Genomic DNA, 25,932 nt, shown 5'->3' on the forward strand with positions numbered 1-25,932 from the left:
ACATTCATCAAGGATAATGGGTACAGATTACCCATGGGCAGCACGGTAGCATGGTGGTTAGCATAAATGCTTCACAGCTCCAGGGTCCCAGGTTCGATTCCCGGCTGGGTCACTGTCTGTGCGGAGTCTGCACGTCCTCCCCGTGTGTGCGTGGGTTTCCTCCGGGTGCTCCGGTTTCCTCCCACAGTCCAAAGATGTGCGGGTTAGGTGGATTGGCCATGCTAAATTGCCCGTAGTGTCCTAAAAAGTAAGGTTAAGGGGGGGGGGGGGTTGTTAGGTTACGGGTATAGGGTGGATACGTGGGTTTGAGTAGGGTGATCATTGCTCGGCACAACATCGAGGGCCGAAGGACCTGTTCTGTGCTGTACTGTTCTATGTTCTATTACAAATTTTCAAATTTAGACAGAGCAGACAGACACGACGAGGAACCAGAGTCATCTGGTACACACGTGTTACAGAACTATGAGAACCAGTTAACTGATATAGACAGGGTTTCTGTAGAGGAACACAACACTTCTGATGTATTAGAACAGGCCATTTTTCCGAAGGGTCAACTTCCAAAAGTTGGTATAAAAGTGACATACTTGCCTGAAGGGTCTAGTCAATGGAAGGATGCAACTGTTATTAGTAGAGCAGGGAAGGCCACTGGAAAGTATAAACATTGGTTGAATGTACAGCATTCAGGGGAGGGAGTCAAGACAATGGATTGGGAACACAAAGTTCAAAAATGGAAGGCACAGAACCGCAGTGCTAGTTCAGATAGTACATTGGATAGTGAATAGGTCCACAGGAAAAGGTCAAGAACTATTGAAAGGACATCCCAGAGCAGAAGGGAAAGATCAAGCAGTAGCATTACAGAACGAGATACCAGGCGGGAGAGGGGACGTAGTTTATCAAGATCTTGGAACATGACTAAGACTACAAATACTAATAGGAGTAGAAGCCCACATGCACGTGAAATTTTGGTGGCTTTCAATAAATTTGATGAAAAAATTATCAAAGGTGCCAAACAGCAAGAACTGCATTGTTTGGGGTTTACACTGAAGTACCGGATAGGGGACAAAGAGCTCTATCCCACAGATGCACGGAAAAGATTCTTCCGGGTGGAACTTATAAGGCAAAGGCCAGGCTTGTGGCAAGGGGATTTGAAGAAAACTTAGAAGATCAGGATTTAAGGGTAGATTCGCCTACGGCAGGAAAGGTTATTTTAAAGATCTTCTTGGCTCTATTAGCCGCAATGGTATGGGAATGCAAATCTTTTGATATAAAAGCTGTCTTTTTGCAGAGGAATCAGCTCCAGAGAGACATTTTTCTCCGTCCTCCTAAAGAGGCAGCTAACACAGAAGAGGTACTCTGGAAGTTGAACAAATGTGTATATGGATTGAATGATGCGTCTGGAGTTTGGTACTTTTCGGTAAGGTTAGTTTTGTTACAGTTCGGCTGTTGCCAGTTGAAAGTAGATCCGGCAATGTTTTACTGCCACAATAAAGGAAATCTTTCTGGCATCTTTAGGATTCATGTCGATGATTTTTTGTGGGGTGGGACTAGTGTTTTTGAAGCTATTGTAATCTCTGGTTTGAGGAAAATATTCAGGGTTGGAAGTCAGGCTTCCGGTGCATTTAAATACATTGAACTGGATAGCGGACAGAGTAAGTTAGAGGCAACTTTACGGCAGCAATCTTATTTGGAAAGCATCAGCCCAATAGCAATTAGTCATGGCCGGGTTTCACAAAAAGACGCAATGGTTTCAAAGATGGAAAAAGAGCAACTGCGAAGTTTAATTGGGCAACTGAATTGGTTAGATAGACAGACTAGACTGGACATGAGTTTTGATGTCTTAGAGTTGAGTACAAAAATGAATGATCCCAAAGTGGAAGACATAATAAGAGCAAATAAAGCGTTGGTCAAACTATAAATGCAGGAGTGTGTTTTGAGTTTCCCAGGTTTAGGTGACCTTAGGCACTTGAAACTCATAGTTTATAGTGATGCATCCTGTGCAAATTTATGTGATGGGGTTTCAAGCGCAGGAGGTTTTATAATTTTCCTTTTGGGGAACAGTGGTAAATGTTGCTCTCTTATGTGGGAAACAAAGAAAATAAGGAAAGTGATCAAAAGCACTTTGGCTGCTGAGACGTTAAGCCTTGTAGAAGCAGTGGATATGGCCTTTCATTTGGCTCAGATATTGACAGAAATTTTGGGATTAGGGGATTTGGGGAATATACCTATTGACTGTCACATTGGCAATAAATCCCTGTGGGAAAATGTGCACACTACAAAAAGTGTCAATGAAAAAAGGTCAAGGATAGACATCATATGTTGAAGCAGATGTTGGACAGAGGGGAAATAGCAAAAAATAAATGGGTCGACAGTATCTATTAACTGTCAGACTGTTTTACAAAAAGAGGGGCTAGTTCACAGAAACTTTTGGATATTGTTAATGAAGGGCGTCTGTTTCTGTGACTGTGACTGAAAAAAAAAGAGAAGGGGGAAAATTGCGTGCCTGTTTTTGAGTTTTTTGTAATTTTTGTTTTCACCAAGGAAGGGGAGACTGTTAAGTAATGGGTTAAGATCAAGGAGCCAGAGGCCGAGCGGGTACGCGCGGAGGAGACCTCCTGCAGGGGGACCTCACTCCGGGCCCTCGCCACGGTGGCACTCCCATCCCCACCCAAACAACCCTCCAACAGCCCGGTTGTAATAGCCACCCTCCAATCCTGGAACCAACTACGGCCGCAATTTGGCCTGACTAAAATGTCAGGTAAAGCTCCCATCTGCAACAACCATAGGTTCACGCCAGCGCTGACTGATGCCACCTTCAAAACGTGGGGACAGGACAGAGGGACACTGACAGTCAGGGACCTATACACGGGCAGGATCGCAACACTGGGTGAACTGATAGAGAAATTCCAGCTAGCCAGGGGGAACGAGCTAAGGTACCTGCAATTAAAATACTTCCTATGAAAGGAAACAAGGACATACCCACAACCACCATGACAGACACTACTGGAAGAGTTACTAGATGCAAGCATATTAGATAAAGGAAACTGTAGCGACATGTACGACCGACTGGTAGAAGGGGCCGACACCGTACTGGACACAACATGAAGGAAATGGGAGGAGGACCTGGGGATCGAAATAGGGTGGGGACTCTGGAGCGAAGCACTGCCTAGGGTCAACTCCACCTACACGTGCGCAAGGCTCAGCCTGACGCAACGAAAAGTGGTACATAGAGCCCACTTAACAAGAACCCGTATGAGTGGGTTCTTCCCTGAGGTGGAGGACAGATGTGAACGGTGCCAAAGAGGCCCAACCACGACCACATGTTCTGGTCTTGCCCCAGACTTGTGGAGTACTGGACAGCCTTCTTCGAGGCCATGTCCAAAGTGGTGGGGGTGAGGGTGGAGCCATGCCCGAAAGTGGTGGTCTTCGGGGTTTCAGACCAGCCAGATCCATTCCTGGGGAGGAGGGCGTATGCCCTTGCCTTTGCCTCCCTGATTGCCCGCCGTAGAATCCTGTTCAGCTGGCGGTCAGCAGCACCACCCAAAGCTGCAGACTGGCTGTCCGACCTCTCGGAATCTCTCCAAATGGAGAAAATCAAATTCGCCATCCGAGGGTCAGACAATGGTTTCCACAGAACGTGGGAGCCATTCACCCAATTGTTCCGGGACCTGTTCATAGCCAACAAACAAGCAGAAGAGCAGCCAGGTAGCCAAGAAACGGGAAAGTAGCCAAAGCATGAGAGGGAGAGATAGACCGGGCCGGTGGGGGGGGGGGGGGGGGGGGGGGGGGGGGGGGGGGGGGGGGGGGGGAAGAAGACAGCAAAATCTAAGAGGAAGGAAAGGCGAACCACAGGGCTGGGGGGGGGGGGCAGAAGTGGGGAGGGGGGGCTGAGAAGAGAGACAGGGAACAATAGAGGAGTGCCAGGGAAAGGGAGGGGGGAGGCAGGGAAACGTCCACAGGATCCTGTGGCATCCACAGGAACGGGGAAAATGGGAAGATGGGAGGGCCGCAGAAGCAGAAGTGCGCACGAGACGACAACGTCAGCGAACTCCGTCCGGAAGAAGCAAGGGACATCACCACGAACGGATGCCTACATATGTGTGTAAATAACTTTGCCAAGGGTACAGAGCTGCCGCTGTTGCGCGAGGGCACAATACCGTCCGCTGACTTCGTGGGGAAAATTAACACTTCAGCAGCAGCAGCGACCCATGGGGGGGGGGGGGAGGGGGGAGGGGGGCGGCAGGGGTGAGTGCCCCGATGGGAGGGGGTGGGAGGACTGAGGCGCGTGGGGTAACGCCTAGTGGATTGCTGATGTATATTCTCTTTATGCACTATGTTAATGTTCACTAATTTGCTGTGTTAAGATTATTACTATTTAATATGGAAAATTTTGCAAAACCTTAATTATAAAAAAACAGCAGGAGCAACCCGGGGGGTTGGGGGGCGGGGTGATTTATTTTCCTTTTTGTAGGGGCGCATGCTCTATCCTGTTTTGAATTGGGTGTTAATTTGCTAAACTGTTCATCGTTTAGAGGGTTAAATTGTTCTGTTCTGTTGGCATGTTGCCCTTCTTTCTTTGTATTATTTTCCTTTTTGGAGGGTTTTGTAAACTTATTGAAAAACTTTGAATAAATACACTTTTTTAAAAAGTAATGGGTTAAGAGACATTCCAATTAGTTGTCTCATTTATGTTAAGTATCCAATAATTAATACTGATATGTAAAGAGGCTTCGGGTGGTCTTTGTGTCAGGTGATGTGAAGATAGAATTTTGTGCAGAGTCTATTGAAGTGAAATAAAGGTGTTTGTGAAAAGGAGAAGAACCTTTGACTCTTCATACAACAGCAGCTCTGTTTATTTGGTTCTAAATATAGCGGTCAATATAGTCGCCTTCCTTAATCTTAATTATGTTTCCTCTAGAGTCGCCAGGTATCTTTCGATACCGCCACATGGTTCAAACCCGAATACTGATCAAAGAATCAATGCACCAGTTAGTTAGTTCAAAGTCAATACTATTTACTTACACACACAGTAATATCTACTCATGCACAAAATACGACAAACTAAACTATCTCTAACGCTAACGCCTATACTTAACTTTGGGTGCCCACTCAGTCAGAGGAACAATGGCCGTTGTTCGGATCTGAGGTTGTTGGGCTCGAAGAGGTACAGAAGAACAGCTAAGGTCGTCCGTCTGATAGCGAGCGTTGACCTTGGGCTTACTTGCTGCTGGTGCAGCTGGTGGACGGGTCTCTCTACTTTGAGAGCCGAGTCCAAGAGAGCGATCCTCTCTCAGGGGCTTCTTCTTATACCCGAAGGGGCTTTGCGTGCTTTTGGGCAGGCCTTGAACTTGGCCCCAATTAATTGGGTCGCATCTTGATCACTGGTATTGATCTTGACCAATAAAGGGGTGGGTGCCCTGATGGCTGGATGTGTCTTTGGTGGCCGTTGGCCTTGCTTTGTTTATGTCTTTCTGGCGCCGGGATGTCTGCCACTCGGTTACTTGAGTGTCATTCCTTTGTTCCCGGAGATGGACCATCAATATGTTAATTGACCTACAGTTTCAGTCTTGTCTGGGAGTTGCCTTCTCAATACACATAAAGGCTATGTGCCTGCTTGCTTTCTTAACATTGTCCATATTTCCCTACAGTCATTGCGAACATCCATTTTGTATTCTGGAAGTGGCCATCCCAGATAGCTACACTGGACATAGTATAAGGCTGCCTCTTCAGCAGACAGAATGTCTGCTAAAACTATTTTATGGAGATCTATCTCTCACATCAAGATGGATAATGAGTGATTGAAAGGGGAACATTATGGAATCTATTCACTTGATGCTGGATGGGAATTGGATCACTGGGGATGGGTGGAGATGCAGGTCATCATTCAAGATAGCCTTTGAAATGGAGCAGTCAAATACACTCCCTTTCCTTAATGTACTGGTTAGTATATCTGCCAGTGTTCTCAACCACTGTTTACTGCAAGTCTACTTTCACTGGTCAATATATGTGTTGGGATTCTATACGCGATTTACAATTGGCATTATCACTAACCTCATAAATAGGGCCTGTACCATTTGCTCACCATTCAAGCTTGATGCTGAAACAGAGGCATCAAAGGCATCCTGTGAGACAATGGCAACCCATATCCGATCATTCTGTGCTATATAATGCACAAACAGGCCTAACGTTGTCACTTTCTGCCCTGAAAAGCACCTCAGAGAACACTGGAAGGGGAAGGTATCTCAAATGTATGAGCAACAGGTGAAACTAGCTATTTCAGCACCTACTAGGAAGTAGCAAAACAAGTGATATTCACCACTAAAGGATGCTGCCAGCAAGTCAAAAAGAAGTTCTGCCTGTCACAAAGCTGAGGATGTGGTATGTGAATTTCAGTGCTAGTATGATTTTAGGTATGTAAGCTGTATGTCCCAAAGACTGGTGGGTCGCATCAAACAGCATGTTCCTTTCACTGTTTGCAACAGACAAAGTACAGGCTGTACCCAACCAGCCAGTGCTTGCAAACCCAAAAAACAGTGTCCAACTTTAGATGTGATTCTTTATTGGATTACATTTGGTAAATAATTCTCAGTATGCGAGGAATTACACTGACAACAAATTTTAGATTGTCAGTTGGGCTCACAGTGTGGTGAATTTGCCTGTACTGGAAGCTACATATATTAATACACAGGGCCCTGTTCTTAACTGACAGAAAGACCATGTACACACATTGCAACTGTTTCAGCTGAACAAACTAACTGACAGCCATATCCCTCAAGACAATGCCTTGACCAATCAGAGTCAAACTGCCTGGTTTAAATTTCAAACAATGCTAAGCAGTTAACTGTCAGTCACCATCAACCAGTGTATTCTTCATGGCAACACATCTACCGATCAGAAGCCACTTACCAACCAATTAACATTCTCTTCTTACATAATATAAATTGTTGTTTCCTTTACATATGGTATTCTTGCAATTGTCCTGATGAGTGCAAGATGAAAAGCTTTGCCAAAAAAGCCACTTCTTTCAGAAATATATTAATAATCTTTATTGTCACAAGTACGCTAACATTAACACTGCAATGAAGTTACTGTGAAGTTTAGTCCTACCAATCGATTTAAGAAATGTTCTTCATCTTTCAAATGTTTTTTTTTGCACTGGAGTGCTGAACTGGTTGTATTTGAGTGCTACAGTGAGAGTTTGGTGACTGAGGGAGTATAAGGGTTCATTTTTATTTAAAGTCTAGTATTTATTTTATTTAGTTAATTAACTTAAAAGGTACTGTTTGTTCTATAAGGTGAATTTTGAATCAGCTTTAAACAAGGTTCGACTTGTAGGTACTTGCAGCTTGAGCTTGTTAATTAGTTAATTGGATTAGGTCAGTTTTCAGAGGCTAGATTCACAGTATAAAAATGATCCAGCTACAGTGCAGACTTTGTTTGCACTGAGTGCTGAACTTGGTGCATTTGAGTGCTACAGTGAGAGTTTGGTGACTGAGGGAGTTAGGTGAGGAGGGAGTAAGGTGCTCCTTACATTTAATTTCCTATATTTATCAAAGAGCGTGAAGGGAGCCAGGAGTTTAGAGTACAGCTGACTGGAAGCAGAGTCGGAGGGCGGAGGTCCAGTTGGTCTACGGGGCAGCTAATTCTGTAAAGTAAGAGGGGATGGAGGCTAGGGAAGTTGCATGCTCCTCCTGTAGGATGTGGGTGGTGAGGGATACCACTGGTGTCCCCACTGACTATACCTGCGGGAAGTGCACCCAACCCCAGCTCCTCAGAGACCGTGTTAGGGAACTGGAGCTGGAGCTGATTGAACTTCGGATCATCCGGGAGGCGGAGGGGGTTATCGAGAAGAGTTACAGGGAGGTAGCCACACCCAAGGTACTGAACAAGAGTAGCTGGGTTACAGTCAGGGAAAGGAAAACTAACAGGCAGACAGTGCAGGGATCCCTCGTGGCCGTTCCCCTTCAAAACAAGTATACCGTTTTGGATGCCGTTGGGGGGATGACCTACCGGGGGAAGGCCCTAGCGGCCAGGTCTCTGGCACTGTCTGGCTCTGGGGCTCAGAAGGGAAGGGGGGAGCATAGAAAAGCAATGGTTAGGGCAATAGATAGGAGATTCTGTGGTCGTGAGCAAGACTCCCGGAAGGTATGTTGCCTCCCGGGTGCCAGGGCCAGGGCCAGGGATGTCTCGGATCGTGTCTTCAGGATCCTGAAGGGGGAGGGGGAGCAGCCAGAGGTCATGGTGCACATTGGTACCAATGACGTAGGTAGCGCATGGGGTGTGGAGGTAATAAACAAGTTTAGGGAGTTAGGCTGGAAGTTAAAGGCCAGGACAGACAGAGTTGTCATCTCTGGTTTGTTGCCGGTGCCACGTGATAGTGAGGCTAGGAATAGGGAGAGAGTGCAGTTGAACATGTGGCTGCAGGAATGGTGTAGGAGAGAGGGCTTCAGGTATTTGGATAATTGGAGTGCATTCTGGGGAAGATGGGACAAGCAGGACGGGTTGCATCTGAACCAGAGGGGCACCAATATCCTGGGGGGGAGGTTTTAAACTAATTTGGCAGGGGAATGGGAACCAGATTTGTAATCCAGCAACTAAGGAAGCCGATATTCAGGACGCCAAAGCACGTAGTGATGCAGTGGGGAAGGTAACACTGACAAAGGAGAGTACTTGCAGGCAAGAAGATGGGTTGAAGTGTGTATACTTCAATGCAAGAAGCATCAGGAATAAGGTGGGTGAACTTAAGGCATGGATCGGTACTTGGGACTACGATGTGGTGGCCATCACGGAAACATGGATAGAAGAGGGACAGAAATGGTTGTTGGAGGTCCATGGTTATAGATGTTTCAACAAGACTTGGGAGGATGGTAAAAGAGGTGGGGGGTGGCATTGTTAATTAGAGACAGTATAACAACTGCAGAAAGGCAGTTCGAGGGGGATCTGCCTACTGAGGTAATATGGGTTGAAGTCAGAAATAGGAAAGGAGCAGTCACCTTGTTGGGAGTTTTCTATAGGCTCCCCAATAGCAGCAGAGATGTGGAGGAACAGATTGGGAAACAGATTTTGGAAAGGTGCAGAAGTCACAGGGTAGTAGTCATGGGTGACTTCAACTTCCCAAACATTGAGTGGAAACTCTTTAGATCAAATAGTTTGGATGGGGTAGTGTTTGTGCAGTGTGTCCAGGAAACTTTTCTAACACAGTGTGTAGATTGTCCGACCAGAGGGGAGGCCATATTGGATTTGGTACTTGGTAATGAACCAGGGCAGGTGATAGATTTGTTAGTGGGGGAGCATTTTGGAGGTAGTGACCACAATTCTGTGACTTTCACTTTAGTAATGGAGAGGGATAGGTGCGTGCAACAGGGCAAGGTTTACAATTGGGGGAAGGGTAAATACAATGTTGTCAGACAAGAATTGAAGTGCATAAGTTGGGAACATAGGCTGTCAGGGAAGGGCACAAGTGAAATGTGGAACTTGTTCAAGGAACAGGTACTGCGTGTTTTTGATATGTATGTCCCTGTCAGGCAGGGAAGAGATGGCCGAGTGAGGGAACCATGGTTGACAAGAGAGGTTGAATGTCTTGTTAAGAGGAAGAAGGAGACTTATGTAAGGCTGAGGAAATAAGGTTCAGACAGGGCGCTGGAGGGATACAAGACAGCCAGCAGGGAACTGAAGAAAGGGATTAGGAGAGCTAAGAGGGGGCATGAAAAATACTTGGTGGGTAGGATCAAGGAAAACCCCACGGTCTTTTACACATATGTGAGAAATATGAGAATGACTAGAGCGAGGGTAGGTCCGATCAAGGACAGTAGTGGGAGATTGTGTATTGAGTCTGAAGAGATAGGAGAGGTCTTGAACAAGTATTTTTCTTCAGTATTTACAAACGAGAGGGGCCATATTGTTGGAGAGGACAGTGTGAAACAGACTGGTAAACTCGAGGAGATACTTGTTAGGAAGGAAGATGTGTTGGGCGTTTTAAAAAACTTGAGGGTAGACAAGTCCCCCGGGCCTGCCGGGATATATCCAAGGATTCTATGGGAAGCAAGAAATGAAATTGCAGAGCCGTTGGCAATGATCTTTTTGTCCTCGCTGTCAACAGGGGTGGTACCAGAGGATTGGAGAGTGGCGAATGTCATGCCCCTGTTCAAAAAAGGGAATAGGGATAACCCTGGGAATTACAGGCCAGTTAGTCTTACTTCGGTGGTAGGCAAAGTAATGGAAAGGGTACTGAGGGATAGGATTTCTGAGCATCTGGAAAGACACTGCTTGATTAGGGATAGTCAGCACGGATTTGTGAGGGGTAGGTCTTGCCTTACAAGTCTTATTGACTTCTTTGAGGAGGTGACCAAGCATGTGGATGAAGGTAAAGCAGTGGATGTAGTGTACATGGATTTTAGTAAGGCATTTGATAAGGTTCCCCATGGTAGGCTTATGCAGAAAGTAAGGAGGCATGGGATAGTGGGCAATTTGGCCAGTTGGATAACGAACTGGCTAACCGATAGAAGACAGAGAGTGGTGGTGGATGGCAAATATTCAGCCTAGAGCCCAGTTACCAGTGGCGTACCGCAAGGATCAGCTCTGGGTCCTCTGCTGTTTGTGATTTTCATTAACGACTTGGATGAGGGAGTTGAAGGGTGGGTCAGTAGATTTGCCGATGATACGAAGATTGGTGGAGTTGTGGATAGTGAGGAGAGCTGTTGTCGGCTTCAAAGAGACATAGATAGGGTGCAGAGCTGGGCTGAGAAGTGGCAGATGGAGTTTAACCCTGACAAGTGTGAGGTTGTCCATTTTGGAAGGACAAATATGAATGCGGAATACAGGGTTAACGGTAGGGTTCTTGGCAATGTAGAGGAGCAGAGAGATCTTGGGGTCTATGTTCATAGATCTTTGAAAGTTGCCACTCAAGTGGATAGAGCTGTGAAGAAGGCCTATGGTGTGCTAGCGTTCATTAGCAGAGGGATTGAATTTAAGAGCCGTGAGGTGATGATGCAGCTGTACAAAACCTTGGTCAGGCCACATTTGGAGTACTATGTGCAGTCTGGTCACCTCATTTTAGGAAGGGTGTGGAAGCTTTGGAAAAGGTGCAAAGGAGATTTACCAGGATGTTGCCTGGAATGGAAAGTAGGTCTTACGAGGAAAGGTTGAGGGTGCTCGGCCTTTTCTCATTAGAATGGAGAAGGATGAGGGGCGACTTGATAGTGGTTTATAAGATGATCAGGGGAATAGATAGAGTAGACAGTCAGAGACTTTGTCCCCGGGTGGAACAAACCATTACAAGGGGACATAAATTTAAGGTAAATGGTGGAAGATATAGGGGGGATGTCAGAGGTAGGTTCTTTACCCAGAGAGTAGTGGGAGCATGGAATGCACTGCCTGTGGAAGTAGTTGAGTCGGAAACGTTAGGGACCTTCAAGCGGCTATTGGATAGTTACATGGATTAGGGTAGAATAATGGAGTGTAGATTAATTTCTTCTTAAGGGCAGCACGGTAGCAATGTGGATAGCACAATTGCTTCACAACTCCAGGGTCCCAAGTTGGATTTCGACTTGGTCACTGTCTGTGTGGAGTCTGCACATCCTCCCCGTGTGTGCGTGGGTTTCCTCCGGGTACTCCGGTTTCCTCCCATAGTCCAAAGATGTGCAGGCTGGGTGGATTGGCCATGATAAATTGCCCTTAGTGTCCAAAATTCTATGATTAACCTCGGACAAAAGTTCGGCACAACATTGTGGGCCGAAGGGGCTGTTCTGTGCTATATTTCTCTATTTCTATTTCACCTATTTCTAGATGGTGTTGAAGTGCATTGTTTGCTTGAGGTTCTTGAGACATTTTATGTTAAAGGTGCTATATAAATAGAATTTGTTGTTATTAATGACCAATGCCAATAGCCAATGCAAATACAAGCAGTAGGCTGCACTGCTAGAATTATTCAATATATTGGGAAGATCAAACCCATTGACTTTGATTCCCTCCCCGCAAATTTTGTTCCCTCATCACCCTCTCCCTGGTTATTATCTGAGGCAGCCTGAGGCTTTGTAATTTTGGTGTAATATTGTTTCTCGTTGTGTTCTCTCTTTAATTAGCTCTGTTTATGGTGGTTAATATGGTCGCCTTCCTTAATTCTAATTACCGGTACATTTGCTCAAGAGTCGCCAGGTATCTTTCGATACCGCCACAAGGTTCAAAACCGAATACTGATCAAAGACTCGATACACCAGTTAGTAGGTTCAAAATCAATGCTAATTTATTTACACACACAGTCAATTATACTCATGCACAAACTCTACCAACTAAACTATCACTACAACTAAAGCCTATACTTCACTTTGGGCACCTACTCAGTCAGAGGAACAATGGCCATTGTCCGGTTCTGAGGCTGCTGGGGTCGAACTAGTACGGAATCGTAGCTAGGAGCGTCAATCTCGTAGCGTGCGTTGACTTTGGACTTACTTGTTCTGGTGCAGCTGCTAGGCAGGCCTCTCACCGCTGAGAGCCAAGACCAAGAAGAACGATTTTCTCTTGGGGGCTTCTTCTTATACCCAAAGGGGGCTTTGCGTGCTTTTGGGCGGTCCTTGAACTTGGTCCCAATTAATTGGACCGTATCCTGATCATTGGCATCGATTTCCTCCAATAAAGGGGTGGCTGCCCTGATTGCTGGGCGGGCCCTAGGTGGCTGTTGGCCTACTTTGTTCTAGTCTCCTCTGGCGCCGGGGTGTCTACTTTAGTATCGTTTACCTAAATGTTTCTCTTTTGTCCCCTGAGATGGCTCATTAGTATGGTAATGGCTTTGTAGTATCGGTCTTGTCTGGGAGCTATAGCTCCAATCAACAGACAAATCTTGCACCCGCTTGCTTTCTCAGCATTGTCCATTTTTCCCTTCACTCTTTGCAAAGTGTCCATTTTGTAATCGGGATGTGACCACCCCAGGTGGCTACAATATGTGATTCCAAAATGAACTTCCAACCACATATCAGTGCTATCATCAAGCCTGTTTTATTCCACTTTTGTAAGTTTGCCCAACTACACCCTGTTTCGGTTCTAGCTCTTATCTATAGTTTACTTTAACCTCTAGATTTGACATTCCAACACTGTCCTAAGTTTCCATAGTTTATCCTTCACTAACATAAGAGCATTCTAAAACTGCTGCTCATGTTCGAACTCACGCTAAATGCCATTCACCCATCACCCTTGTGTTCGCTGCCTGACATTGGCACATTAACCATAGAATTCCTATAGTGCAGAAGGAGGCCATTCGGCCCATCGAGTCTGCACTGACCCTCTGAAAAAGCACCCTACCTAGGCCCACACCCCTGCCGTATCCCTGTAACCCCATCTAACCTCCACGGTCTTGGACGCTAAGGGGCAATTTAACACGGCCAATCCACCTAGCCTGCACATCTTTGGACTGTGGGAGGAAACTCCGGAGCACCTGGAAGAAACCCATGCAAACTTGGGGAGAAAGTGCAAACTCCAGTCACAAGGCCAGAATTGAACCCGGGTCCCTGGCACTGTGAGGCAACAGTGCTAGCCACTGTGCCACCGTGCCGCCCGAAGCATTGCCTTGAAAATTCCTTTCCTTGCTTTCAATCTTTCTCTGGCTTTGCCCACCCCTATCTCTGCAATTTCCTGCAGCCCAAGCCTATGAAATCCCTGTGTTCCTCTGCCTCTGGTCTCTAGAAAATCCCCAATTTTAATTGCTACTCCTCTGGCAAGCATGTTTTTAGCTGACAAAGCCCAAGCTCTGGAACTCTCTACCTAAACCTTTCTGTCTCTCGCCTCCCTTTCTCCCTTCAAGGCACTGCTAAAACTTACCTTTCAACAAGCTTTTAGTAACCTGCCTTTTTAAAAAAAACTTGTTGAGGGGGTTGTTGGCGAGGCTAGTATTTATTGCTCATGTCCAATTGCTCGAGCAACCTTCTTAAGCCAGTCTTGTCTGTGTAGTTAGATTGTTACGCAATACAAATCATGGTAAATGTAGTCTCACTGTGTGGTCCAGCCAAATTTTGTTTGTTGATATTATGAAACATTTTTGGATGTTTTACTCCATTAAACAAATTATACAAATGCAAGTTGTATAAAACAAAAAGCACAACTTTGTCCTTGTAGAAGAATTTGGTCCAGCCTCATTGAGTTCAATGGGCCCATGGAATGAAAACCAACACGAGAGGGTAAAAGTCAGCATTTGCAGCAAGGTGCTGGACCATTTCTTGGTTAGTTAGAGTTCGGAACAGTAGGCCATTCAGCCCCTTGAGCTTGCCCCACCATTTAATGAGCACAGTAAGAAGTCTTACAACACCAGGTTAAAGTCCAACAGGTTTGCTTCAAATCACTAGCTTTCTGAGCACTACTCCTTCCTCAGGTGAACATTCACCTGAGGAAGGAACAATGCTCCGAAAGCTAGTGATTTGAAACAAACCTGTTGGACTTTAACCTGGTGCTGTAAGACTTCTTACTGTGCTCACTCCAGTCCAACGCCGGCATCTCCACATCATGGCTACCATTTAATGGGATCATGGCTGTTCTGTGCCTAACTCCATATGGCCCATATCCCTTAATAAAAATCGATCAATCTCAGATTTAAAATTAACAACTATTCTAGCTTCAAAGCTGTTGTGGGAGAGTTCCAAACCTCTACCACCATTTGAGTGAGGAAGTGATTCCTAACATGTCTCTTGAACGGTCTCACCCTAATTTTTAGACTATGCCCCCCCTTAGTTTTAGAATCTCCAACCAGTGGAAATAGTTTATCTAAATTGTCTTTTCCTCCTAATATCTTAGTTTGATCAGATCACCCCATAACCGTATAAATTCTTAACACAAACAGGCCTAATTTGACTAACTTCTTCTTGTAGCGTAACCCCTGTAATCAAAATATCATTTTGTAAACCTTTGTTGGACTCAATCCAAAGCAAAAATATCCTTCCTACAGTATGGCGCCAGAACTGCTCGCAGTACTCTAACCGTGGTTTTGTATAGCTGCAGCATAATTTCTGTGTCTTTATACTCCAATCCTCTAGATATAACGGCTAACTTTCCATTAGCCTTTTTGATTATTTTCTGCACTTGTTCGTGGCATTTTAAGCATCTTGAACCCCCAAGTCTTTTTGGACATCCACTGCACCTAGGAGACTTGGGGGTTAATAGCATAAACAATGTTGGTGGATGGTTGAGTGCGGTGAAGAGCATCTGCTGGACCTTTAAACAGCAGAGAGGAATTTTCCAGATGCTTTCCTGTCAAGTGTCGACCTCTGGCTATTTTTATTTGGTCTCTGCAGGGTAGACACGACGGGCCACATACCCTCCTTCTGCACCGTAAATGTGTCTGAAAATCGCATGGCTGCTCTGGGAGCTAGCAAGGGGGGCAGGACGCTAACAGCAGCTGTCAAAGACATCTGTGCTTTGGGTGAACACAGTAAGACGCCTGACAAAGCCAGGTTAAAGTCCACCGACAGGTTTGTTTCCAATCACTAGCTTTCGGAGGGTAGCTCCTTCCTCGGGTGAATCCCGAGTGTTGTTGGACACTGGTGTTTTCAGACCTCTTAATGTGCTCACCGCAGTCCAACGCCGGCATCTCCACATTCGGGCAACACGTTCTCACCTGGGCGGCTCCAGGGCGGGCCCGGCCGGTTCCCATGACAACCCCCACCTGACGTCGCGGGCACGAACCTTCTGGAAGCGGAGGGCGAGATCTGACGCCGCCCGACTGTGTTCGCGCGAGATCGCGCAGTCCGTCCGAGGGGGAGGGGGAGGGGGACTTGGAGTGCTGGGACTTGGAGCTATGGCGGCGGAGCGAAAGGTTATTCAGCCGACGGAAAACATCAATGCGGCCGGCGCTCAGGACGACTCCGCTGGCAAGGAGGCTGGTAAGCACGGCCCAAGCGCATCCAGGATAGAACGCAGCACACGGCGGGGGCGCCGATCAGTGATGGGGAGAGTCCCGCATTCAGTTTATTGAGACGTAGGTGGGTAACGGCGAGGGCTAATTCCCCACCCCGGCTACAAGCTCTTGCATTCGGCCCTCACTCGCAGTGATCGAGATTTGTGAATTGGCGCATCAATACCTGACCTCCTGCTGGAGATCTCCCCTCCCTCCTTGCTTTGGAAATATTTTTTTTGGGGTGGGGGCTGCTGAATGAAGATGAAGCTCAAGCTCCGGGTGCTCCGCGTTCGGGAGCAGCTACCATTTAAAAAAGATCTGCAACATCTGTGCACATTTTATTTCAGATGGATGGGCTTGAGTGAGTTCTGGTTTGGTGGGGGTGGGGGGTGGGGGGGGGGGGGGGGGGGGGGGATGAGAGTAATAATTTATAATCAGCACAAAATCAGGGAATTAGACAGAAATAAAAACTCTGTCAAACACTCATGCAGGACCTGAATATTTCCAGCATTTACAAAAGCTGAGAGATGCTGACAGACTCTCAGTTTAAAATTTAAAAAATGCTGGAAATACTCATCAGGCCAGGCAGCGTCTGGAGAGAAATGCCAGGTTGGTGACCCTTCATCAAAACTGAAAAAAGATAGTAATGTAATGGATTTTGAGCAAGTGCAAGGGGAGAAGAACAACACACGGGAAGTTCTGTTGTTTTATGTTAGGCTGGATGGCAGGAAAATTCAACGGTTTGATGATTCAGGAACCAAAGTGAAAGTGGGTAGAATAAATAAATACAAGATGCAAAGCTAAGGAGTGCTATTGCTCAAGTTTGGGTTGAGCTTCATTGGCACCTGAGCAGGTGGGAACAAGGTTGAAAATTGAAGTGAACAGCAGCAGGATGCTACAGGACTAAAAGCGGTCACCCAGTCTGTGTTTGAAGGGACCTCTTGTGAGCAGCAAATGCAATATAGTAAGTGAAAACTAAGTAAATTTTGAATTTATTTGGAAGGAGTGTTTGGCACTGTGGGTAGTGAGAAGCGAGGAGGTAAAATGGCAGATGTTGCACATGCATAGAAAGGTGTTGAAGGAATGGGTGGGTCTGCAGAGGAATGGACTAGGTTTGCAGAGAGAATGGTTCCTTTGGTGTTGAGAGGGGAGAGAAGGGGAAGATGTGTTTGGTGGTGGCATCACAGTGGTGGTCAGAAGTGGTGGAAGATGATTCATTGAATACAGAAGCTGGTGGGATAAGGACTAGGCGATCTATCATGATTCTGGGAAGAAAGTAAGGGGTGAAGTCAGAAGTGTGTGCCAGCATTTTCTGTTTTCAGATCTCCAGTAGCTGCAATATGTTAGGGAAGAGTGTATTAGGGAAGAACGGTGAGAGGGGAACAGGAAAGAACAAAATGTAAGGTTTATGATATCATAGAATTTACTGCAGAAGGAGGCCCATCGAGTCTGCACGGGCCTTTGAAAGAGCACCCTACTTAAGCTTCCAACCTATCCCTGTAACCCCACCCAACCCCAGGATTGTGCCTTTGTTCCTTTTGGACCTGGTTATTCCAATTGTCATGTGAGAGTACCTTTAAGAAATAGGTAGTTATCAGTGATGTCAGAGTGGAGCTGGGCTGTCTGTCAGTTTTTAACTTTTGTTTTAGGCTGTTTGCTTCAGGGTATGTTTTAGTTTAATTTTCAGAGCTGGATAGCTGCAGCCACAGCCAGAAGGGGTATTAGTCTCTCTCTGTAATCTAAAAACTGTACATCAATCCTTTGGTGATTTAAAACTAATAACTGCTCTCAGTAATGACTTTAACCTGATGTGCTTCTGTTTAAAGTTGTTTTTAAGTCTTAGGATGTTAAAAGGACAGCTTAAGGATTAGTGTATTCTTTTGGGGGTTATATTTTAATTAATGATTGTTAAGATGTTCACTGTATGTTTTAAAAAGTTTCACTTGAGTTCATAGAATTTTTTTGCTTTAAAAAATACTTTTCCATTTCTGCTGTACCGCACCTGTAGAGTGGGCCGTGTGCTCCCCATACCATAATCTATTAAAAGTTGTGGGTCAGGTGAACTCCTTGATACACTTTGGGGTTCTCTAAACCCTGACCGATAACACAACACACATTATTCAAAATTAATCCAGGGCACTGCCAGTGGAATAAATGAGAAAATGGCTGTCACTATTTTTGTTCAGCTACAGGCACAATGTGTGTCCATGTTCTTTCTGACTGCAAAGAACAGGGTCCTATGCATTAATATATATAGCTTCCAGTACATGAAATGGCCATAGCGCAAGCCCAGTTGACAATCTTAAATTGGTTGTCATCATTATTCTTAGCACCCTGGATCATTTAGCAAATGCTGTTCAGTCGTGGAATCACATCTAAGGTTGGACACTGTATTTTGCAAGAATGGGCTAGTTGGCTACGGTCTGTTCCTTGTACGATGTGAACTGCGGCTGGGACATGCTTTTGATATGAGCCATCAGACACTGGGGTGCATAGCCCACATACCTGGTAACTCAAACAAGTTTAGCTACGAATCTGTTCAATCACACCCTCGCCTCAACCTTTTGATTCCCTAGCTCCCTCCAACGGGTAGTGTCATCACTTTCATTTTTGCAATCATTACCCCCTCTGCAAGAAAATCAACCACGATCCTATTACCGTGTGTCATCTCCAAGGTCTCCTTTTCTCTCCAAAGTCCATGAATGTGTTGTCACCTCCCAAATCTGTGCCCATCATTTTCTGAATTCCATGTTTAAATCCCCAATCAAGTCACTGCCTCTTCCAAAATATTGAAGCAGTCCTTACCACAGTAACATCCAAGTTTGTGACAAATGCAAACTACCCACTTTTCATCCGTTACAACCTACCTGTATGATTAACCAAACCATCCTCTCCCAATGCCTCTGCACCATAATCCAGTTCACCTCTCTTTTCTTTAAGATATATCTTAAAATCACTTATAGACCAAACATTTGGTCATTTAAAAAAATGAATTTGCAAATTGTGGGCGTCACTGGCTAGGCCAGCATTTACTGGAGGCTGGTCAGGAGTGTATTGGAATAGGGGAGCACAGTGGCGCTGTAGGTTAACCCCCCCCCCCCCCCCCCCGCCCATCAAAACCTCTTCCCTCATCAAACCGATCCCAATTAATCACCCAATATCCATAGGAGGCAACCTCGAACGAAAAACCCCACCAAGAACCCCCCCCCCCCCCCCCCCCCAATAGTGCAAATCAAAGTAATAAAAAGTAAAAATCCCACCAGCCACCCCCACCCCCACCAAAACACCGAAAACCCATGGAAACTGAAGCACTTTTTACTTCTTCCCCCCCCCCCCCCACCTTCGCCCAAACTCAACTGCAGAAGAAAAACGACAATCAAAACGTATAAACATCACTCAGAAAAGTTACAACTTAAAACAAAAAGGCCTCAGTTCAGCACCAGCCCTTTCTTCTTGGCAGAGTCTTCGGGCCACTCAAAATAATGGTGCTGGTGCGTAACCCAAAGACACCCAATTTTCACCTTCTTCTTAAACAGGATCACCTTAACTTGATTGAAGCCTGCTCTCCTTCTGGCCACTTCCACGTTCAGATCCTGATAGACCGGCAAAATGCTGTTGTCCCATTTGCAGCTCCGCATATGCTTGGCTCACCGGAGAACCCACTCCTTGTTCAAAAACCTGTGCAACCGGACCACCATCTCCCTTGGGGGAATCCCCCGGCCGCGGATTCCTCACCCTCGCACTGTCCACCGCCAATGTTTGGGGAAAAACCCCTCCCCCAGAAGCTTCTGAAACATACTCGCCACAAACGTGCCAGCATCAGCCCCTTCTATGAGACCAACAATTCTTAAGTTCTGCCGGCGAGCTCTATTCTCCAGGTCTTCTATCTTTTCCAGCAACCTTTTTTGCTGATCCTTCAGCATCCCCACCTCCAGCTCAACCACCGTTTGGTGCTCCTCCTGGTCTGCCAGAGCTTTCTCCTGCTTCTGAATCGTCCGATCCTGGACATCCAGCCTGCGCTCCAGCCGATCGATTCCTTTATCGGGTCAAGACAATCTTGTTTCTGTCCAGCAAAGCCCTCTTGGATGATCTGCATCAGCTTCTGTGTTGATGGTTGGGCCGTCGCAGCAGGGGTCTGAACATCAGCCATATTGTCTTCAGCCGCAACCTCCACCCAGCCCTTGCTTATCTTCTTATTTCTTCCTTTTTAATCCCTTGGGGTTCCCCATTCCAAACACCAATGTGTGGATCCAGTACCAAATTATCTGCGCCTTCAAAGCCAGTACTCGAAACTGCAAAAAAGTCGGGGAAAAAGGTCCAAAAGTCCAGCCAAATAGAAGCTACCAAATGTGCGACTTACTCCCTCGTAGCTGCCACCGGAAGTCCCCGCCCACTACATTTTAATCTTTCCATCCAAAGACTGACTTCTGTGCAAAGCATATTTATGGAAATGATGGACCACTTTTATTTCACCTTTAGTGTATTTTGAAGTCTGAGATGCAGTCCTGAATTTGATTCAGCCTTCTTCCATGCTTAGTAAATGTACATCATTATAAAATTTGGTTGGATTTTCTGTGATTTGACTTTTTGATATTCTTTGGAATTTTCTTACAATTTTATTGATTATTCTAAGCAATGGTACAAAACAATGTTGTTAGTCTGAAGATTACAAACTTGACCTGTACTGCTTGCTTGACAGGAAACTAATGACTCCAGTAATGGGGATTTAGCCTCCAAATACTACAAGCATTTCAGGACATTTAATGGCCAGCTTAATGACCTACAAGTATTTAAAAAATTGACACAATAGGGACAGGTTGGAGTAATTTTGGACTGTACCAAACTATTTCTTTAGTCTCTTCATTTTGAAAATGGAAATGGGTCGGACTGACTCTAAGGTTCAGTTGTGTCCCATTGTTGTCATCCCACTGATTTAAAAAAATGTCATGTTGGAGATATTACCTCAATATATGGAGTCCTACAAATGGCAGTGTTAAATTTTATTTTTAAATCGAAAAAATATCAAGCTGAGAGGCGATGTAGTGCTTTATTATAGAATATATGTAGCTATCGAAAGTTCATTGTATCTGAGGATGTCTATTCTACACACTAGGCAAAATAGTGAAATCTAATGCACTTGTTTAAAGGAGGCAATTACTGCAAGATGTCAGGATCTCTAATATTTTGTGTTAGTTCTTTGGTTTGCTTTTACAGTACAAAAGATCATCGGAGGAAATAGTGAGCTCTACACGGACACTTACTGCAAAGTGTGTAAAGCTGTGCTGGTTTCAGAGGTCCAGAGACTATCGCATTACCAGGTAATAAAGTGGCAGACCTATGTCAACATGAGTCTGGTGTGATTAGTGCATGCTGAGCATGAATGCCAGGTGCAAGATTTAAAAATCATAGCAGAAAGACCCTTATTGGTTATTGAGTAATTGTACTATCTGCTACACTAGAGCCGTTCAGGACTATGAAAATCTCAGGTTAATTTGTACTGACTATTGCGTTACTTCTTCTCCCTTTTCATTACTTTAACCAGTTACTAGAAGAACTAGCCAAGTTGATGCAAGCTTCCTTGAGAATAAAAATGTTGCATGTGAGATGATTGGGAGAAATACTGGAACTTGCTGGGTAGAGATTATGGGCTGCTAAATTGAAATTTAATACTGATGTGTCAATGTATTATGATGGTTATAGCAAAATTTTGAAATATCCCAAAAGAAACTAAAATCTTCAAAAGATAAAATTAATAAACATGATCATAATAAATGTGATCCCTTTGTCTGAATTAAAAGAGTATAAAATTAGTTGTAGCCATTTCATTGTGGTGTGCATCTTTGCCATGAAGGTTATGTCTCACAGCTTCTGCCCTGAAAGTAGCATTTTTAATCTGGGCAATAACCCAAAAGGTTTTTTATGCAAACCTTTTCACCATTTCGCAGTTGTATAATGTGTTAATAGTTCAAAGTTGTGGGTAATCTCAGGCTGTCAAATCACTGAAGTTCTGCTGTGATCCACAGAGCAAGAAACATGCAAAAACCGTACGTCGCTATGAGGAGCTCCATCAGGATGGTGAACCAGTCGCCCAAAGAAGAAAAAAGCATTCCACTGTAAGTTTCTTTTAATCATAGAATGTAAAGAGCACAGAAGGAGGTATGTGTTGGCCCTTGCATCGTCTCTTTTGTCTTGACAAAGTGTAATACCTAGAGTTGAATATAATACTCACATGGGGCCTAATCAGGAATCAAAGAATTCCTACAGTGCAAAAGGAAGTCATTTGGCCCATCTAATCTGCACTGGCCCTTAGAAAGAGCACCTTATTAAGCCCATGTCTCCACACTATCTCCGTAACCCAGTAACCCCACCTAACCTTTTGGACACCATGGGGAAATTTAACATGGCCAATTCACCTAACCTGCACTTTTGTTGACTTTGAGAGGAATCCGGAGGAATCCCACGCAGACACTGGGAGAAAGTGCAAACTCCACACAAACAGAGGCCGGAATTGAACCCGGGTCCCTGGAGCCGAGAGCAAGCAGTGCCAACCACTGTGCCACCATGCTGCCAATAAAAGGCTATTCAAGTAATGTTTGTTTATTTTGACAAACGTATGAGCGTTTCATAAAATTCCTACAGTGCAGAAGGAACCTATTTGGCTCATCAAGTCTGCACCGACCCTCCGAAAGAGCATCCTAACCTCGGCCCACTCTCCCACCCTATCCCCATAACCCCATAAGCTTTGGACACTTGAGTTATAAAGATTTAGCATAATTTCCTAGCACTTGTGTTTAATGCCTCTATAAAGCTATAGATCCCATATGCCCTTTAACAGTTGTTACATCTTGTTCTGCCACCGTCAAAGATTTGTTAATGTGCACCCCAAATTTGGCAGTTTCTGGCCGTACATTAAAATTCTTACCAAACTTAATCCCTTAATCACTTCACACTTCTATAGATTAAATTTCATTTATGAATATATGAAATTGGAGCAGGTGTAGGCCATATGACCCCTTGAACAAGCTCTGCTGTTTAAAACGATCATGGCTGATGTGATCGTGGCCTCCGATCCACTATCCTACCTGCCCCCCCCCCCCCCAAACTCTTGATTCCCCCGTAGAATATATTCTGTCTAATATATTCACTGATCTCTGGGATAGAAATTCCCAAGATTAATGACCCTCACCCTCAGAAAGATATTCCTCATCATTGTCTTAAATGAGAGACTCCCTATCTGGAACTCTTCCCCCTTGTTCTAAATGCCTCATCCTCTTGACATCTCGCCTGTTAACTTCCTTCACAATATATTTCAATAAGATCATCCGTCATTCTTCTAAATTCCAATAAATATAGGCATAACCTGCTTAACTTTTCTCCATAAGAAAAGCCCCTTCATCCCCAGTGATCCTCTGAACTTTCTACAATGGAAGTATATCCCTCCTGAAATAAGGGGACCAAAACTGTATGCAGTATTCTAGGTGCGGTCTCGCCAGCACTTTATATAGCTGTAGCAAGACTTCCCTAGTTTTATACTCCAACCTCCTTGTAAATGGAAAGACCATCATTCTATTTGCGTTTCTGGTTACTTGCTGGTTTTGTGTGCTAACACTTGTGGTTCATGTATGAGAGCCACCAGATTCCTTTGAACCACAGCATTCTGCAGTCTCACCATTTAAAAGCCAATTTACTTTTCTGTTCTTCCTACTGTAATAATTCCCATAGGAATCTGTTAAACCAAAAGAACCAGATTTACCCAATGAGCCCCAAATTAAACAATTACTGAACAAGATTTCGCCTTTTGTAACTTTTCACAAGAATTTAAACCTAAATTAACAAGTAATTAATGTTTGGTACGAACTATAAATTACACTTCAACTAGCAGATACAACATAGATTAATCTCAGATTTTTATAGGCAGTCCACTCTGGCTTCAGTTTCACTTCTTTGAAGCTCTGATTTTTATTGTGAAGAATTCCGTTCCTTTCCTTCAAGAACGTAGCTTATTCTTCACAGTTTCCATGCAGCTCTGATTTTGCACATGCAATTGTCTACACAATGGACTTGTATGTGTGTCAGTGGTAGAGGGAGTGATGTTTTAAGATGCTGGATGGTGTGCCGGCGTTATTGCTGTTTTGATTAGTTTTAGTCCAGGTGACGTAGCTTTGAACATCTGCAGGCCCGAAAAGTACCATTATCCAAACTTCTTTGCTCCTGTGTGGTTGGAATAACTTTGAGCTGTTGTAACAGGAATAAGCTCTTCTGTTTGTTGTCTTTCTGTTCTGCCATTCAATAGCCCATCTGCATCTCAACTTAATCCACCTGTGTTGGCTTCATTTTAAAAATATATTTATTAATTGAACTTCTCTAAGTATCTCAAAAAGAAGAATTCAGTAAAAGCAATTGTGGATTCTTGAGATGAGAGCATTGAATGTAACGTATCCAAACTTGTTGACAATACAAAGCTTGGTAGGAAAGTACACTGAGGAGAATGCAAAGAAGCTTCAAAGGTACATAGACCAAATGAGTGGACAACAAGGTGTAAGTGAAATGTGGGAGAGTGTTGAGTTATCCACTTTGTGGGGGGAAAAATAGAAAAGCAGAATATGTTTAAATGGTTGAGATGGGGAAATATTGGCATTCAAAGGGACCTGGGAGTCCTTGCATATGAACCACAAAAAAATAATATGTAGATACAGCAAGCAACTATGAGCACAAATATAATTTTGACCTTGTTCCATAAAGAAGCTTATTGTAAGCATATAGGGTCTTGATGAGGTCACAGGTGTGATGCTGTTCACAATTGGCTGTCTTGCCCAAGCAAGGATATTCTTTCCCTCCAGGGACTGCAATGGAGGTGCACTAGACAGAATCCTGGTGTGAGTTTGAGTTGCCTAGGACGATGTTCCCTAGAATTTAGGAGAATGGAAGGTGATCTTGTTTAAGCATGTAAAATTCTTAAGGTGCTTTGATAGGATAGATCCTGAAAGGGTATTTCTATTCATCTAGAACTAGGGCTCGCAGTTTCAGAAAAAGATGAGAAATTTGTTCACTCAAAGGGTTGTAAATCTTTGGAACTTTCTGGCTCAAGGTTCTGAATGCTTTGTTGTGGGCTAAATATTTAAGATAAAAGTTAATTACATTTTTGGGTATTAAGATATATGGGGATTGTGCGCAAAGGTGAAGTTGAGGTAGAAGATAGGTCGTGACGTTTGAATAATGGAATAAGCTCAAGGAAGAACAGTTGCTTCACAGCTCCAAGGTTCCAGGTTCGATTCCCGACTTGGGTCACTGTCTATGCAGAGTCTGCACGTTCTCCTCATGTCTGCGTGGGTTTCCTCCCGGGTGCTCCGGTTTCCTCCAACAGTCCAAAGATGTGCAGGTTAGGTGGATTGGCGATGCTAAATTGCCCTTAGTGTCATAAAAAAACGATTAGGTGGGGTTACGGGGATAGGGTGGAGGTGAGGGGCTAGGGTGAAGGTGTAGGTGTAGGTAGCTCTTTCCGATGGCTGGTGCAGACTCGATGGGCCGAATGGCCTTCTGCACTGTAAATTCTATGACACACTTTTTACCGGTAGCTTCTGAGCTCTCCATTTGCGTTGGTTGTGGGAGTGTGGATCTATGAAACTGCCTACCTTCACATGGCATGGCTGAGTCTGGGCGTTCAATCACTCTGTAATGGAAAAAAACAGCAGCAGTAGTCCTAAATGAGCTAACCCACCGCTCAGGAATCCAACTGTCCAACTGAGCTTGTTGACCACCTTCGTTCTCCAACTCTTCCCTTTCCAGTTTTCTGTCTGTCTCTCTGTATTTTAACAGGCACCGATTGGTATTCCTTCCTGGTCTGTAGTTGCTGGGTTAATCCAACAATGGAAATCCTCTGGTATCATTTTTGCATCAAAGGAGGATTGGAAGATTGTGGCCAGAGCTTCTGCAATGTCGGTTTTTCATCCCTTGGCATTTCAGGATGCATGACTTTGCGATTGAATGGTTGTTCTACTTGGAGCACTACCAGTCTTTCAAATGTCTTATTTTTCTATGCAATTCCTCTACTGCCTCATTTA

At 44.7% G+C, this 25,932-nt stretch overlaps 1 protein-coding gene across 4 annotated transcripts in view; it reads left to right on the top strand.

Annotated features, from left to right (window-relative positions):
- Positions 1 to 15,700: 15,700 nt before the first annotated feature.
- The window catches only part of LOC119965107 (zinc finger protein 346-like), a 45,364-nt gene continuing 35,132 nt past the window's right edge, over positions 15,701 to 25,932 (top strand). For all 4 annotated transcript variants that reach the window (XM_038795412.1, XM_038795413.1, XM_038795414.1 and 1 more), the window contains exons 1-3: positions 15,701 to 15,857; positions 21,086 to 21,189; positions 21,895 to 21,984. In XM_038795412.1, coding sequence (XP_038651340.1) covers positions 15,773 to 15,857; positions 21,086 to 21,189; positions 21,895 to 21,984 — 279 coding nt within the window. In that variant the 5' untranslated portion in view covers positions 15,701 to 15,772. The remainder of the gene's footprint in view (positions 15,858 to 21,085; positions 21,190 to 21,894; positions 21,985 to 25,932) is intronic.

This window comes from Scyliorhinus canicula, chromosome 4 (genome assembly GCF_902713615.1).
Source record: "Scyliorhinus canicula chromosome 4, sScyCan1.1, whole genome shotgun sequence".
Classification (NCBI taxonomy): Eukaryota; Metazoa; Chordata; class Chondrichthyes; order Carcharhiniformes; family Scyliorhinidae; genus Scyliorhinus; species Scyliorhinus canicula.